Raw genomic sequence first — 18697 nt, 5'->3', positions numbered from 1 at the left:
CCTCCTACTCCTAACCCTTATCCCTCCTTTAAGCACCTAAACAAAGGGTGGGATCACACTGGGAATCTGGCACTTCAGAATCCCTGCTTCAAAAAAGCTGGTGCTCTTTGGTGTATGCCAGGGGTGGCCAACAGTAGCTCTCCAGATGTTTTTGCCTACAACTCCCATCAGCCCCAGCCAGCATGGCCAATGGCTGGGGTTGATGGGAGTTGTAGGCAAACAAAACATCTGAAGAGCTACCATTGGCCACCCCTGGTGTATGCCATGGCAATCACACAGCACCCCCCCCCTGCTGCCGGGAGAGGCACGGGCCGCACATATCCAAAAGGAGCATTCAGACTGCCCCTGCGCATGTGGGGCACATGCATCACACAACCCAGCTGTTCAGACAGCCAGGAAATGTGACCCCTCCACACACTCACACACATTTAAAATTAAGGTAGCTCCCATTCAAATGTAAATGTAAGAAAACCATTCTTTCTATGCCACCCTCCACCACCACCACCACCGATTTGGAGATGGGAATATTGTCCTCCCTTATAAAGTTGTTGTAAAGTTTACAACAAGGTAAATTATAACCCCCTGGAAAGGGCTACGCTAAAATGGGTTTTTGTTATTACTTCAGAAGCCAAAGTATTGTGTACTGTTGCAGAACAAATTAATAAGATACTAGGCAGGTGAGAAGAGCCCCATGGCACAGAGTGGTAAGCTGCGGTATTGCAGTCCAAACTCTGCTCACGACCTGAGTTCGATCCTGATGGAAACTGGGTTCAGGTAGCCAGCTCAGGGTTGACTCAGCCTTCCATCTTTCCGAGGTTGGTAAAATGAGTACCTTGCTGGGGGGAAAGTGTAGATGACTGGGGAAGGCAATGGTAAACCACCCCGTAAAAAGTCTGCCATGAATATATCATGACGCGACGTCACCCCAGAGTCAGAAATGACTGGTGCTTGCACAGGGGACTACCTTTACCTTTAGGTAGGCGGGAAAGAACCTGCCACATCATCTAAAGAGAACCGTGAATGCCAGTGAATGAAGGAAAGACTAACTGAGACTGTAAACGGCTTGAGCATTGGTTTCAGATTTGTGAATAATTGTGATCGGATGAAGGGCATCACCGAAACATGCAGAAAATACCTAGAAGGCATGTCATCCTTCACAATCACGTTCAACAGTGCAACAGTGAACCTACAGCACCGTGGGAGTACTACTGCTTATTCATACAGTGATTGTGGACTCTTTTAATTATCCGGACTGAATTCATACTAATGATTCTTTACCTGAAGTTTCAAAGTGTGGTTTTGGAGTTATTTCACCTTTATTGATATAGAATTTTGTGCAGTATATACATGAGTGTAATTGTAAGAATTGTATGTTTAGATATATAGTAATGTTGTTGGGAGTAATTAGAAAAAAAACTTGCAACAAGAAACCATCGTATTTAATCATTAGTACAGTTTTTGTACACGGTTCTCTCCAAGATCACTACCAAGCCGTGTATTTTCCCGTTGGTTGCTACATCATCTAATGGGGCAGGAGGCGCTTATGAAATGTGAAGAGAGGGATGTGAAAACCCCACAGGCACGTTTCTGTTTTCACTGGTGATATGTGATGTGTGCTTGGAATTGCTGATCCTAAGCAGCAAACCATCAGTGAGCAGAGGCTCATACAATGGGGGGATTTAAATTGGCACTTTTTTCTTTTTGGGGAGGGGAGTATTTTTATATACATTTTTAATGTGCATGTGTGAATGTCTGTATGTGCGCACCTGGAAGTCACAGCGACCTCTGGTGACTGACCCTTACTGGAGGCCTGGAGGACATTCAGAGAGGTGGCTGAATAAAGCCCTCCCGACTTCTGGTATTCCAAGAAGGTCTCCCATCCAAGTACTTGCCAGAATCAGCCCTGCTTCACTTCCGAGATCAAATGAGATCAAGCTTGCCTGGGTTATGCAGGTCAAGGCTAAATTGCCACTTTAGAAAAATGGCCTTATACTTAAGCCTTTAATAGCAGTCAGCCCTGCAAAATTTTAAAGTTTTCTTCACATGGCAGTTGTAACATGCAAGCTGTCACAGAATCAGAGTTGGAGGGGACCTCCAGGGTCATCCAGCCTGACCCACTAAGAGTCCTATCCCTGAGAGCCAGCATGGTACAGTGGTTAAAGTGTCAGACTAGGGTCTAGGAAACCCAGGTTCAAATCCCCAATCCCCACTCTGACATGGAGGCTTGCTGGGTGACCTTGGGCCAGTCACACACACTCTTGGCCTAGCCTACCTACCTACCTCACTGGGTGGTTGTGAAAATAAAATGGAGGGGGGAAATGATGAAAGCTGCTTTGGCTACCCACTGGAAAGAAAGGCATAAAGTAAACAAATTAATTATGCTTGTTTTATGGATCTCTTATCAGGATGTAAAGGGATGACTGCCTTAACCATGACCTTGCTCCACACCTAGGCATCTACTGACCCTTCCCACTTCTTCTAACTGATAAGGTGCTAAGAATGGCTGGCTGAGACTGTTGCCTCACACACCCCACATCCTCTCCTGCAAACAGAGGCCAGCCAGAGGGCTCAGGGAGGTTTCCAAGCCAACTGCGCAGAGAAACAATGGTTTCCTTCATCTGCTGAAATTCCTTCATCTGTTTCCTTCATCTGCTGAAATCCCGGGTCAACCCAAGATTGATCCTCTAGCAAGGAAGCCCATATGACTTACTGCTTCCACAGCTTGGATCTTCTTCAGGACAACTTTTCACTGTCTAGAGGAGATTACCTCAGTCTGCCCAGCTGGAGGCCAAGCTACACATTACTTTTCTCATGAGCTGGGCCTGAGCTAATAACTTCACCCCAGGATTATTTTGGGTGGGGGAAACTGCAGAATGGAAGCCAGGAGCCCTTCATCTCCTCTCCACACCGCAGCCCTGATCCACATGCAGGAAACTCACAAATACCTCCCCCTAAATTCACAGGATCTTCATTGCTGTCAGAAGGCCATCTAGTCTCTGTTTAAAAACTTCCAAGGAAGGAGAGCCCACCACTTCCTGCGGAAGCCTGTTCTACCAAGGAGCTGCTCTAACGGTCAGGAAGTTCTTCCTAATGTTGAGCTGGAAACTCTTCTGATTTAATTTCAACCCGTTGGTTCTGGTCCTACCTTCTGGGTCCACAGAAAACAATTCCACACCATCCTCTATATGACAGCCCTTCAAGTACTTGAAGATGGTGATCATATCACCCCTCAGCCCCCTCCTCTCCAGGCTAAACATCCCCAGCTCCTTCAACTTTTCTTCATAGGACTTGGCCCCCAGACCCCTCACCATCTTCGTCACCCCCTTCTGGTCCCGTTCCAGCTTGTCTATATCCTTCTTAAAATGTGGTGCCCCAAACTGAACACTCCAGGTGAGGTCTTACCAGAGCAGAGTAAAGTGATACCATCACTTCATATGATCTGGACACTATACTTCTGTTGATACAGCCCAAACCTGCATGTGCCTTTTTAGCTACCACATAACACTGTTGACTCATGTTCAGCATATAGACCACTAAGAACCCTAGATCCTTTTCACACATACTACTGCTAATACAAGTCTCCCCCATCCTATAAACATGCATTGGATTTTTCCTACCTAAACGGGAGGTTATGATTTGCAGGGAGACAGAGGAGTTTCTCACACTCCTGTTGAATAACCTCCAGCATCTGTGAGCCAGTACTGTATTATCTTGAAACATGGCTGTTATGGCTGGCTGTCACTAAAAAGTCTATCTTCCTGAATTTCTTTATTTAAGTCCAATTTAACATTGAACTTTTGAAAAATTATCTTATTTGAAGGAAACATCTGCCAATCGTGGTTTCTCCCATCCCTGAAGTGAGGACCTCAAGTAATCCTTAAAAAGAGAAACAAGTATCACCAAACATAAGGGGCTGAGGAGAGATGAATTTCACATTGGGAGAGTCAGTGTTGTGTTGTGGTTAATGTGTTGGATTAGGATCTGGGAAACCGATGTTCGAATGTTCACTTTGCCATGGAAGCTGGCTAAGTGACTATGCACCAGTCACATGCTGTGTCTAACCTACCTCACATGGTTGTTGTGATGATAAAACTGAGAAGAGGCAAATGGGTCCCCATTGGGGGGAAAGGTGGGATATAAACAGAGTAAATGAATAGGTTTTGATTGGAAACTGGCCAGTCAATTCTAGTAAAAGCTAAAATTACAACAAAACAAAAATGACTGGGAACAGAGGGTCTTTGTCTGGCTGTCTTCGGACTGTTCCATATGACAACCGAGGGAAGAAACAACAGCAGGACACTGACACTTCCCACAACAAACACAGACCAGATGGACATCAAATGCGTCAAGGTTCTCGCATGCGCAACACATATTTAAAGATGTACATAGTACGACACCCACTCTTCACAATTATTTAACTACTGGAACAGTCAGCTGGCTGTTCTCTCCACAAAATTGCTGCTCAAGGTAGCTCCTGAGATCCATAAAACACTACAATAAAACATCGCCCAAACGCTGGGAAGCTAAAAATGGAAAGAAAGAAAAACCAATAAAGCTTCAACCAAAGCAACAAGGCATTCCTTTCAGCCTTCTTCTTAAATAAAATAAACTCACTCGGCAAAACATTTGGGCAAACAAAAAAATTGCTGGAAAATCAAGCTTTTGGTGTCACCACAGAAAGGGCCCAGTCCCTGTTCGCTGTGCCCAGTTCTGAGGGAAATGGGGGCACACAGAGCAGGGCCTTTAACAATAAGCTTAACAGGTGGGTATAGGTTCATAGAAGAGAAGGCTCTCCTACAAACACCCCTATCCAGGAACATCCAGGGCTGTGGGTTGTGTGCTGTGGGGAAGTTGGCTGAGACGGGGAAGAAGTTCTGGCCGCTTTCACTGGCCAGAGGGCTGTCAGATAGTTCCACCACATCCATCAAAGACAGATCAGCTAGGCAAATTGTATTGAAGCTCCATCTAACTGATCTCCCTCTCCTATCCTTTTTTCCTTTCCCTGGGCATCCTTTATGTGTCTTAAGCCTGAGGGCAATGCCTGTCTCACTACCAACATAAAGCATTTTGGGATGCAACTGTCAGACAAATGGGAAACACACATGCAAATAAATAAATTACAGACCTGCATTAACTGGCTGAACAGTCATTTCCACAGGAGTCTTTTCATTTTGAGAAAACAAGAGAGGCAGTCCTTTCACCCTTCCCACAAGACTTCAAGAAAGTACTCGTGGAGTCTATAAGGCCCTCTGAGATAAACATTCTCCCCCAGCCATCACATAACCAAGTATCTAATGGCACTTTCCCTTTAAGGAAATTACGATTAATGAAGAACTAAATCGCAAATCCATTAGGTTTTAGTCAGCACAGCAACACCGCCCGGATTTTCATGAATGCTCAAAAAAAAAAATCCAATAATGTAACCTCTGGTAAAGCTTGAAAAGCCCTGAAGGACAAGGCAGTTAGATCAATATTAGTTTATTTCAACTGCTGTGCAGTACGAGGAGAGAGAGAGCTGATCATCCAGCGGATTTTATTACCTGTTGGAGAGATAAGTCCTGGTGATAAGAGGCCGGGCACTCCATGGGGCAGAAGGCGCGTGTTCTCTTGTATCGCAACCCCCAGAGAGCGCTTGGGGGGTCTCCCTGGTCGTGAACTGTTGAAACAAAAGCGAAAATAAACTGTAAGTGCTCTTTTGTCAAAAGGATTTGCATAGTAATGCACTTTGCATTGATTTTTTAAGGCCCTGGATAGTGGAGTCCTTGGCTGATTTCAAAGCACACTCCCAGCAGTTTAACTCTTTGTATACTCTCAAGGCACCGACAGATGATGGGACTCTACTCCTTTTCCCCCTGCCTGTCCTCACAGGGTTGCCAGCCTCCACGTGGTGGCTGGAGATCTCCTGGGATTGCAATTGATCTCCAAGTGACAGAAGTCAGCTCACCTGGAGAAAATGGATGCTCTGGAAGATGGACTCTATGGCAGCGGTCCCCAACCTTTTTGGCACCAGGGACTGGTTTTGTGGAAGACAATTTCACCACAGATTTTACCAATTTTTTTATATATTTACCAATTTTACCACAATTTTACCGGGGAGGGGGGGATAGTTTTGGGATGATACAACTGTGCACTGTATTTCTAAAGTGTTCGGTGTGGTGGTTAAGTGTGTGGACTCTGGGAGAACCGGGCTTGATTTCCCACTCCTCCACTTGCAGCTGCTGGAATGGCCTTGGGTCAGCCATAGCTCTTGCAAAGTTTGTCCTTGAAAGGGCAGTTTCTGTTAGAGCCCACCTACCTCACAGGGTGTTTTTTATGGGGGAGGAAGATAAAGGAGATTGTGAGCTGCTTTGAGACTCTGAAATTCGGAATGGAGGGCAGGATATAAATCCAATGTCATCTTATTATTACTACATTGTAATATATAATGAAATAATTATACAACTCATGGTCCGGTAGCTAACAGGCCACAGACCAGTACTGGTCCACGGATCAGGGGCTGGGGACCCTCGGTCTATGGCATTATACCCCACAGAAGTCCCTCCCTCCCCAAGCCCCGGCCTCTTCAGGCTCCACCCCCTCCCCAACTCTCCAGGTATTTCCCAACCCTGAGCTGGCAACCCTATCCAAGGAGCACAAGGTGTTAGTTTTCTCCCACCACACTTATCCATACAACAGCTATGGTCGCCAATGCCTGGTTAGGAAACCCCTGGACAGGGGTTGGGGGAGAAGAGGGACCTCAGAAAAGTATAATGCTACAGAGTCCACCTTGCAATGCAGCCATTTCGTCCAGGGGGACTAAATCTCTGTATCCTGGAGATCAGTTGTAATCAATACTCCCTCTAAGCTGTGGAGCCTTGTGAGCAAAGATTCAAGAGCTAAAGGCATTAAAGTTGTGAGCTACTGCATAGATAAGTTTGCTATGAAGCCATTTTTCCTGAGGTAAGACAAAAATGTGTGAGCCGGAGGCTAAAACACTGTGAGCTAGCTCACACTACCTCAGCTTAGAGGGAACACTGGTTGTAATTCCAGGAGGTCTCCAGGTCCCTGCAGGCATTAGACCTGTGAGACAGGGTTAGGCTGAGAGAGAACTCAAGATGGTAAACACAAACTCTTTCAACCAGGCACTGATACAACCAATACTTTTTAAGTTTCAGCAAGAGTTAGTTTAACTAGTGTTAAATAAGACTGTAACACTACGAAACTGATGGTGCAGTATGACAACAGATGAAATGCACATGGACGGAAGCATCTGAGGTCTTTTAGCAATGACTAAATACCAAAAAATGGGCGAAATCTGCCACTAACTCCTCTGCTTGGGAGACCTATATTTCACCCAGAGGACTAACAGCGCTTTTGACAAACAGTGTGAAACACAACCATCCTGTAACAATGGATGAGAGGTTCATAGAAAGACCATTTTCCCTTCCAGCAAATTACTTTTCCTGTTCGCTAAGAAATGCAAGTTAAAACTTCACTCCATCAATCCTGTAGTGGCAAAGCTCTTTATCAAAAGACGACAAACTCGGTGTTTAAATAGCAGAAATTTCTGGTATCATTGCACAAAGGTGCCATTACTGCATTCACATTTCAACAAAATGGGTACACGTCATTTGTTTTATTGTACATACGTCTAGGGCCCAGCAAAAATAATGAAATTATTCTTCACTTTACTATTTTAGCCTTGCACCTTTCTCTTCTTCTCAAGATGAAATTTCAAGTTCAGTTTTATATGTTTTTCCCTTTTTTTAAAAAAAGTAGCAAGTACATTTTTAGTTGGCTTTGGGGAGTGCTGTGCAGTACAAGCTGGCATACCATGATATAAGATATGCTGTATAAATCAATACATCTCATCGCACAACAGCTCTCAGCTCCAGGCAACCTGCTTGGCCATGGCAGAAACTAAATGCTAAGGCCAATGGCTCTACATACATATCCTCAATTGCCACAAGTGTGCAGCTCTGCATTTGGCTCCTAATCCAACACGTTTTCACTCCACCCTTCCTCCAAGGAGCTGATTTACTGCCCGCTTTCTCTATATTTAGGACCGCTTGCCATTCCATCCTACTGTCTGATGAAGTGTGCTTAGAGCACATGAAAGCTTACATTCTGAATAAAACTTTGTTGGTCTTAAAGGTGCTACTGGACTCTGCTTTGTCAGAAGGCATACAGGATACTTTCCTCTCCCGTCTATCCTCACAACAGCCCTGAAAGGCAGGTAAGTCTGAAAGTGACTAGGCCAAAGTAACACAATGGAAATAACAGAAAAACCACCGGAAGCAATGAAATGTACACGGAAACGTGTAGAAATACGTTTCAGTGCAAGCTTAAATGAAACTTAAAATAAAATTAAGGAAACTGAGCTTTCAACATATGAATTTTCCCACACAATCTTTCAGTAGCCCTGTAAATCGGCTTCCTTCGAGTAGACTCAGTTGTGGGTGAATGCTTTTTTCTCAGTGCCTGACTCCTAACGATGCAGAGAGAGTAAGGAAGGAACCGCTTATGAAACTCCTCACGGTTTCAATCACTTCGTCAGCCTCCTTCTCCCGACATTACACAGAGCCTCAGCTCAATTTTTTCAACATGGGTCTATGCACACTTTCATCAGTTGCTGCTGGCTGATCTGTCTATCTTAGATTATTTAGGAGCACAGTCTACTCAGAAGTAGAGTCCAAAAGGGTTTTCCCTATTACATATATGTTTTGATAGTATAGTTTCACCCTGACGTTTTTTCATTTATAGACAAAGTAACACAATGGCTGCTAACACACGGTTGGCTCAGGGTGGCATTAAGCTGACCCAGAAGTGAACTAGCTGGAAAAGGAGAGCCTAGGAGCGTCCTGACAGCCCGCAGAAGAGGGATGGGCCGCGGGCACTCATCTGCCCCATCTGCAGCTCCCTGGACACTTTCCGGGCACTTCTTGGATGTCCAGAAGGTTGGGGAGATGCCTCAGAGGTGGCCCAGCAAAAAGCCAGTTCCCAATAAGTCAGGGATGAACGGGGGGACGAATGGGGACGTCAGGCAGATGTCTTCGGGGATGAATGGGGACGTCAGGCAATGTGCACGTGCATACACACTTTTGGGAGGTGCTCACCTACTGTCCCCAGGGCGGCTTAAACTGCCCATCTGTAACCAGCCACTGAGCATCATTTCTTGGAAAGCTTTTGAACTCAGCGCTCCCTGGTTCTAGCCCTGATGCATTTACATTACACTGGTTCCCAATGCATACAAAGAAGTCACATTGGACTGAAAACCATCACATGACATAATTTACAGAAGCCCTGAGAGCCATGTAATTTGCATCAAGCTTCTAGAGTTTAGAGAGGAGTTGGATTTTTGTGAGACATCAGTTTTGATGTCCCTGTTCCTCTACCCTCCCTCAGAGGCAAGATTTCCCCTCCATTTTTCTAACCCTTTACTGACTGAGCCATCCTAGTAATGTGTTCTCTTCTTTGCTGAAGAACTCTGGCTGTCCCACTCTGACACAGTACATTATTTTGGCTGTTGGCTCGGTCCAGATACCTGAGAGAAGGATCAGGAGCCCCCTTTAACTTAACTTAAATAATTTAAATGTCACTCGAGGCATTTTCAAATTCAAGGATAATAAAAGATTTTATTTCACATAGAGGGGAAAGGTCAGGTGAAACCAGGGACTGAAATTTCTGAAGTAAAACCAGTACATGCACAGAGTTCTTATGTTTCAGGCTAATGAACATATGAAGCTGCCTTATACTGAATCAGACCCTCAGTCCATCAAAGTCAGTATTGTCTACTCAGACTGGCAGCGGCTCTCCAGGGTCTCAAGTTGAGGTTTATCACACCTATTTGCCTGGACCCTTTTTTAGTTCAGATGCCAGGGATTGAACCTGAGACCTTCTGCTTCCCAAGCAGATGCTCTGCCACTGAGCCACCATCCTTCCCCAGTTTCTTAAACTTCTCACAGTGAAATATTTACATTGAGACAGGTTTTTGTCCCAGTATTTTCCCCAAACACTACAGTACACTTTCTTTGAGTATTCCCTGACTTGTATGGTTTTCCAGGAGGCTAGTGCTCTCTTTCCAGTGCCCAGACCTCTTCTTTTGAAATTACAGTACTTGTCTTGAGTTTTTAACAGACTCTTATATGTAGCAGTATATATGAAAGAGGTATATACATGAGGAAATATGTGAATCTGAGCATGGCAGCTCAGTTGAGAGTCTCTGGGTAAAAATAAAAGAAGTAAGAAATAACAATATTATTGTGGGGGTCTGCTATAGACCACCAAGTCAGGCAGAGGACTTGGATGAGATACTTCTACAGCAGATTGCAAAGTTCTCCAAGAGAAGGGATACAGTGATTATGGGAGATTTCAATTACCCGGACATCTGTTGGAAATCCAACTCTGCTAAAAATGAAAAGTCAAACAGATTCCTGACTTGTCTTGCTGACAACTTCCTTTTCCAGAAAGTGAAGAAGGAAACAAAGGGATCTGCTATCTTGGATTTGATTCTCACCAACAAGGAAGAATTGATTGAAGAAGTGGAAATAGTGGGCACCCTGGGCAGTAGTGACCATATGATTTTGGAATTTACAGTCTTAGGGAAGGGAAAAGCTATATGTAGTCAGACTTATAGGTTGGACTTCGGAAAGGCAAACTTCAATAAACTTAGAACTATACTGGGTAAAATCCCATGATCAGAAATACTTAGGAGGAAGGGGGTTCAGGAGGGGTGGGAGTTCCTTAAAAGCGAAATACTGAAAGCACAACAGGCGATTCCTATGAGAAGAAAAAATGCAAAAAGCCTAAAGAAGCCAAAATGGCTCCATGGACAGCTTTCTAAAGACTTGAGAAACAAAAAAGACTCCTTTAGGAATTGGAAATCCAAATCACCAGTGCTTGTAGAGAAATAGTTAGGAAAGCTAAAGCTCAGTATGAGCTTAGGCTGGCCAAAGATGCTAAAAACAACAAAAAAGGGTTCTTTTCTTATTTTCAGAGTAAGAAAAAGAGCAAGGACATGGTAGGCCCATTGCGAGGGCAAGAAAGTGAAATTGTAACAGGTAATGAAGAGAGGGCGGAACTGCTCAATTCTACTTTTCCTCAATTCTACTTTTCCACCGTTTCTGAGGGAAATGGTGCTCAACATGGCAAAAACAGAACATATAAGGAGGGTATGAAGTTCCAACCTAGGATCAGCATAGGGGTAGTACATAAACACCTAGCTTCTTTAAATGAAACTAAGTCCTCAGGGGATGAATTGCATCCAAGGGTTCTAAAAGAGCTTGCAGATGTAATTTCTGAGCCTCTGGCTATTATTTTTGAGAATTCTTGGAGAACAGGAGAGGTTTCGGAAGATTGGAGGCAGGTGAATGTTCCCCATCTTCAAGAAGGGGAAAAAAGATGATCTGGGTAATTACTGATCCATCAGTTTGACGTCTATACCTGGAAAAGTTTTAGAACAAATCATCAAACAGTCAGTTCTGGAACATTTAGAAAGAATGGATGTGATTACTAAGAGCCAGCATGGTTTTCTCAAGAACAAGTCATGTCAGACTAACCTGATCTCTTTTTTTGAGAAAGTGACTACCTTGTTGGATCAGAGGAATGCTGTAGACATTGTTTATCTTGATTTCAGTAAGGCTTTTGATAAGGTTCCACATACTATCCTTGTTGACAAGTTGGTAAAATGTGGTTTGGACCCTGTTACTGTTAGGTGGATCTGGTGTAACTGGGTGACAGATCGCACCCAAAGAGTGCTTGTGAATGGTTCCTCATCCTCTTGGAGAGGAGTGACAAGTGGAGTGCCTCAAGGATCTGTCCCGGGACCTGTTTTGTTCAACATCTTTATCAATGATTTGGATGAAGGAATAGAGGGAATGCTTATTAAATTTGCAGATGATACTAAATTGGGAGGGGTTGCAAACACAGAAGAAGACAGAAACAGGATACAAGATGACCTTGACAGACTGGAAAACTGGGCTAAAATCAATAAAATGAATTTTAACAGGGATAAATATAAAGTTCTTCATTTAGGTACGAAAAATCCAATGCATGGTTATAGGATAGGGGAGACTTGTCTTAGCAGTAGTATGTGCGAAAAGGATCTAGGGGTCTTAGTGGATCATACACTGAACATGAGTCAACAGTGTGATGCGGTGGCTAAAAAGGCACATGCAATTCTGGGCTGTATCAACAGAAGTATAGTGTCCAAATCACGTGATATGATGGTATCGTTTTACTCTGCTCTGTTAAGACCTCACCTGGAGTATTGTGTTCAGTTTGGGCACCACATTTTAAGAAAAATACAGACAAGCTGGAACAGGTCCAGAGGAGGGCGACAAAGATGGTGAGGGGTCTGGAGACCAAGTCCTATGAGGAAAGGCTGAAGGAGCTGGGGATGTTTAGCCAGGAGAGGAGGTGGCTGAGAGGTGATATGATCACCATCTTCAGGTACTTGAAGAGCTATCACATAGAGGATGGTGTGGAATTGTTTTCTGTGGCCCCAGGAGGTAGGATCAGAACCAATGGGTTGAAATTAAATCAAAAGAGTTTCTGGCTCAACATTAGGAAGAACTTCCTGACCGTTAGAGCGATTCCTCAGTGGAACAAGCTTCCTTGGGAGGTGGTGGGCTTTGCTTCCTTGGAGGCTTTTAAACAGAGGCTAGATGGCCATCTGACAGCAATGAAGATCCTGTGAATTTAGGGGGAAGTGTTTGTGAGTTTCCTGCATTGCGCAGGGGTTGGACTAGATGACCCTAGAGGTCCCTTCCAACTCTATGATTCTGTGATTCTATGACTCTACGATTCTTTAGGTTTCTAATCACACCAGATCAAGGATCTCTGCACTCTTCAGAGCTAACTCCCTGTTTGACTGCGTAGGGAATTTTCTTCTCTCTCTGTGATCTATCCCCTTTCCTTGGCCTGAATTGAAGTCTTCAGCTGCTTCCCAAACTTCTTTCGCTATTTCCCCCCAGTTCTCCTATGTTAAACTGCTCTCAACCAAGGCTGAATTCTGAAACTATCAATATTTGACTCTTCTCAGCTAGGGCTAAAATCAGTCTCAACTTAATCAAGGCAGAACTCTTGACTTACTCTCTCTTCAATATGCAGTTCCAAAGTCTTTCTCAGTTCAGCTGATGCTAACCAGTCAGATTGCTTGGACCAGCCTGTCAGTAATCCTCTCTGTTTCGGTGAAGAATTAACCCATTCACAGTCCTTCAGCTATTTGTACAGCTCTTCTAAGCTTTTAAAAAGTGCAGTCCGTCACAGTTCACAAAAAGAAGATTGGGGGGGAGGGAGAGTACCAAATATTTTATAGTGCAGTAAGAAATCCTAAACCTTCCTTTTCTGCACTATTTTGTTGGTATGCACTATTGTATGTTTCCAATCTTGGCACTTATTACAGTGCTTTTTTCTCTTCTTGATAGCTATATAATCTAACCATTCAAGGATCACGTCAGCAACAGCATGATATTATGATGTCAATTACCTCGGAATTAGATGGAAATATTTTGCAGGGGACAAATTATTTCCACAAACGTATCAATTGTCTTTACTCAGCCCTGCATTAGCTCACTGTGGGTAAAAACATTAAGAGCTCTAAAAGGGTGCCAGGAGGAGTCATAAGGAAAGGCTGGAGGGAGGTGAATTTTCTAGCATAGTAAGAAGGTTGGGCTATCCTGCTAGCCTAGCAGCCTCTGAATAAGACCAGGATTGAGTGTATTTCTCCTCTGCTTGCAGTTATTAAAGCCTGGGCACAGCCCAGTGGACTCAGTGGGCATTGGAAAAACTCATTACAAGTATAAGAAGAAGATTATGATATTGGATTTATATCGCGCCCTATACTCTGAATCTCAGCGTCTCAGAGTCCACAATCTTCTTTACCTCCCCCCCCCCCCCAAACAACAGACACCCTGTGAGCAATGTTCCCTCTAAACTGCAGAGTCTTGTGAGCAAAAAGTCTACTTTGTGAGCTGCTGGCATTAAAATTGTGAGCTACAGGCATTGAAGCTGTGAGCTGCTGCATAAATTATTGTGCTCTGGGGTCATCCTTCCTGAGCTAAGACAAAAATGTGTGAGCTGGAGGCTAAAAATCTGTGAGCTAGCTCACACTAACTCAGCTTAGAGGGAACAGTGCCTTTGAGGTAGGTGGGGCTGAGAGAGCTCTTGCAGCAGCTGCCCTTTCAAGGACACCTCCTGCGAGAGCTACGGTCGATCCAAGGCCTTGAGGAATCAAACCCGGTTCTCCTAGATAAGAGTGCATACACTTACCCGCTACACCAAACTGGCTCAAGAGCGGAAGGAAAAACCTGCATTTGATAGTCTATCATGGCTTACTCTATATTTCTGCAAACTTCTGAATAAACTTTTAGAAGCTGTTTGTCTTCAGAAAGCTGAACAGAGTAGACCTGCTGATGGATGCCGTGGCTGCACTTTCAAATTTACTAGAATCAGATGTAAATTTACATATTAATCAAGACAAATAAACATGTGGTGATTTAACTAGGAAACAGTCTGATGACAATTTAATCAGCACAGGTTGAAAGGTCCATCACTACCTCATCCTGTTGCAGTGAAAATATTGATTGTGTTCCTGATTTCGGTAATGCCTTATTTTGCAGGGCACAAATAACCATGTAATTACTCTTTAATTGAATGGTGATTGCTTGCTAGCAATTATTAAGGTTTTTTTTGTTTAATTACAAGATTATTTATACTCAGCGATATAAAACAATATTTCATCTTTTGGGGAGGGTTGTAAGAAGACAGGTACACTCCATGGTTCAAATACCCCAACTGCGAATCCTGAATGTTTGGTGTAGTGGTTAAGTGCGCCAGTTTGATGTAGTGGTTAAGTGCATGGACTACTTATCTGGGAGAACTGGGTTTGATTCCCCACTCCTCCACTTGCACCTGCTGGAATGGCCTTGGGTCAGCCATAGCTCTCACAGAGGTTGTCCTTGAAAGGGCAGCTGCTGTGAGAGTCCTTTCAGGAGGAGATTGTGAGCCGCTCTGAGATTCTGAGTGTAGGGCGGGATATAAAACCAATATCATCATCATCATATGGAGGACAGAGCTAGCACATGTGCACCCCCAACATTTAGGCTCCTTCAAACTTAACACCAAAACATGGTTTGCCATTACATCCGAGTTGTCAAATAATGCTTTGCAACTGAACACCAAACCATAGTTCGATGCTGGTTGATAAACTCTGGTTTGGTGTTACGCTGAAGCAACAAAAAGAATGACAAATGGCTTTGCATGTATGCACCCATTCACACCATGCTTCCCGAAGGGAGGAAGCATGAAATCAAGGTGCAAATTGCCCCACATATCAGTTCATGCATACATATATAGTACTGGAGTGCACACACCTGCTCTTCTAAGCAAACAAGATTGATGACTAGATGAGACAAAGCTGGTTATGGAACCGTTCCAAATGCACAAGATGCTGATCCAGAGAAAGACAGCTACAAGTCCTGGTGAAATGACTGTGAAAAGTTGCCCTATACTGAATGAGGTCTCTGGTCTACCTCACCCAGTTTTACCTTTTCCAACCAGGAGTGACTTTTACAGGCCTCAAGCAGGATTCTCACGTAACTCTATTACCTGAAATAATTTAAAATGGAGATGAACTGAACTGAACCTTAGCTCTTCTGCTTGAAAGGCATCTAGTGAGCTACAGGCTCCTCACTTCCCCAAGTTCTACCGATTTCATAAATATAGCTAACTCCTTCAGGATCACACAAATCCAAATGATGGAGCTTAAAAGGCCTGATCCTGAGGTCAGCTGTGCTTGGTGAAAAGGGACAGGATACACTGAAAGGGCAGCTGCAGGTGCACAATGTCATAAACCAACGTCGCTGTGCCACCATTTATTTATTTATTGACTTTAGATTTATATGCCACCCACTCTGCGAGCGGACTCTGGGTGGCTAACAGTCATAATAAAACAACTTAAATTGCAATTATAAAAGAATAAAACATATAAGCAACTCAAAAACTAAACACTGGTGCTACAAGAAGATTTTATAACATAGGCAGTTTATCAACATCTCAGTTCTCTGTTCAATTGTTACCCTATTTGCAGTCTCACATGTAATATTGTTCAGCGGCATAGCAGTGGCAGGTCGTTATAGGCCTGCTGAAAGAGTTCAGCTGAGCTTGATAAAAAGCACATGACCCCCTCTTATAGTTTACTGTTTGGCACATGCAACCCATGAGACACCCTGGTAAGGTATGGCAACAGGTGCTACCATCAATGGCACTCCTGCGCTTATAGCCCAAAAAAACAAGAAGAGGGTCCTGAAAGACTGACCAATGCTGGATCATCTCCGGACAACGACCACTGTGAAGCCAACTCGGGTTTTGTGCATTATGCTCAGTACTAGTTTTCATCAGCTTAAGCTCTCTGCTGGCCACCTAGACCAGGGGTGTCGAACTCATTTGTTACGAGGGCCAGATCTGACATAAATGAGACCTTGTTGGGCTGGGCCATCTCAGGCCAGGCTATGTGTGTACCTATTTAATATTAGGTAGCAGAGATATAAATGTTATAAAGAACACAAACACAAATATATATTTTTAAAAACTTAAAAGATGCTTAAAACATTAGCACTCATTGGTCTTAAAGGTACCTTCTTCGTATTTCTCCCATGGGATCCAGGGAACTGGGCCAAGGAAGCTCTGGCTCTTTCTTTCCTTCCCCAGGAAATGGAGGGGGAGGAGCCTCAGCCAATAGAAGGAAAAGAGGTTTGGCTCAGCAGCTCTGCTGTGCAATTGAGAGAGCCTGGCAAAGCAAACTATTCCTCCCCCCTTCCTCCCAAGGGAGGCGCTTCAGCCAATGGAGAAAATACAGACTTTGCTCTGTAGCTCCTGTGCAATTGAGCAAGCCTGGCAAAGCAAACTGTTATGCAGAAGGAAGCAGATGATAGCCAGTTGCTCAGGGGCCTGATAGGAGGAGGAGGAGAAGAAGATGATGATGATGATATTGGATTTATATCCCGCCCTCCACTCTGAATCTCAAGAGTCTCAGAGCGGCTCACAATCTCCTTTAATTTCCTCCCCCACAACAGACACCCTGTGAGGTGGGTGGGGCTGAGAGAGCTCTTACAGCAGCTGCCCTTTCAAGGACAACTCCTGCGAGAGCTATGGCTGACCCAAGGCCATTCCAGCAGGTGCAAGTGGAGGAGTGGGGAATCAAACCCAGTTCTTCCAGATAAGAGTCCACACACTTAGTCACTACACCAAACTGACTGTGATTCGGCCCCTGGGCCACATGTTTGACAATCCTGGCCTAGACCGAGCACCAAATCTTAATGCTGAGACAACCACCGCTGAGTGGCTCTGCAGCCCTTTTGACAGTTCAGCTTTACAGAATTAACATTGGATGAAACGTTTTGCAGGATTAATGGAGGCATACTGTCCCGCAGAAGCCTGATTTCCTCTGGGGGTCTAGCCCACCATTTAGGCATAATTTATCCTGATGCTCTGCCTTTCGTTTCCTGGCCTTCATTAGCGAAACTGAAATAGTATCCTATCCCCCTGAGTACCGAGAATAAACCAACTGGAAATATATTTCAGCAGTACTTCATGTTTCTGAAACGGAAGTGGATTACCACCCAGCGACATTAACTCTGCCGCCTCCCTATAAACTTTCTGGGCTTGGCAGTTATCTAGATGAGAAGGGAAAGCATCGCGTCTTTGGATGCCAATGAGATATGACACATTCAAAAATATGTTTGTTACAAGTGGTGATAAATGAGGGAGCCGATACCATGGCCGTGAAGCCTTATTTATATTTATTTTTTGGGATTTCAGCGGAGGGTACTTCATTTTTGACACCTGCTACTTATGAATCAATGCCAGACAATCTGACAAGTGGTTCTGATTTGGGTGAATCTTCTGCCATCACCACCGCGATCGCTCTCCAAACAAGTCGATTAATAAATTACTTATCGACTGTAGGAACCTTTTTTTTTTTTTAAAGGACTGGAGGTTTGACTTTGCAAATTCTCACAGGCTCAGTTCACCCACAGCCTACTTGAGCCGATGTACTGGGAGTACAGGTTTAGATCCGATTTCTTCAATTTAACTGGATCACTGATTGGGCCGTTAGATGTCTTTTAAAAGGGCATCCTACTGGATAACAAGGCAAAGGCTTAAGGTGTATACAATGCAAACAAGAATAAGAAAAGATTAATATTTATTTATTCCCAAAACATATATCCCACCTTTCAGATCAAACAGGGCCACCTAAGGGCAAACAATGAAAGGTGGAACACTATCAAGCCCATCATAAAACCAATTAAAACTACAAATAAAAACATATCTGGTGGTGAAAAGTGCCATCAGGTCACATCTGATTTACCTGGAGGGTTTTTAAGACAGGAGACTAACAGAGGTGATATTGCTATTGCCAGGGGTGGAAATCTAGCAGGAGCTCCTTTGCATATTAGGCCACATACCCCTGATGTAGCCAATTCTCCAAGAGCTTACAAGGCCCTTTTTTGTAAGCTCTTGGAGGATTGGCTACATCAGGGGGTGTGGCCTAAGATGCAAAGGAGCTCCTGCTAGAATTCCACCCCTGGTCATTGCCTACCTCTACGTAGCGAACCTGGAATTCCTTGGAGGTCTCTCATGCAAGTATTAACAAGGGCCAGCCCTGCTTAACTTCCAAATCCTCACAAGATCAGGCTAACACATATGCAGAGTAGCA

General features: G+C 44.1%; 1 protein-coding gene across 3 annotated transcripts in view; it reads right to left on the bottom strand.

Moving 5' to 3' along the window:
- Positions 1–18697, bottom strand: part of DACH2 (dachshund family transcription factor 2) — a 506599-nt gene that overhangs the window by 258507 nt on the left and 229395 nt on the right. For all 3 annotated transcript variants that reach the window (XM_060249310.1, XM_060249311.1, XM_060249312.1), the window contains exon 2: positions 5541–5656. In XM_060249310.1, the coding sequence (XP_060105293.1) occupies positions 5541–5656 (116 nt within the window). The remainder of the gene's footprint in view (positions 1–5540; positions 5657–18697) is intronic.

The sequence above is a fragment of the Heteronotia binoei genome, chromosome 11, assembly GCF_032191835.1.
Source record: "Heteronotia binoei isolate CCM8104 ecotype False Entrance Well chromosome 11, APGP_CSIRO_Hbin_v1, whole genome shotgun sequence".
Lineage (NCBI taxonomy): Eukaryota > Metazoa > Chordata > Lepidosauria > Squamata > Gekkonidae > Heteronotia > Heteronotia binoei.
This window is presented reverse-complemented; position numbering and strand designations above follow the sequence as displayed.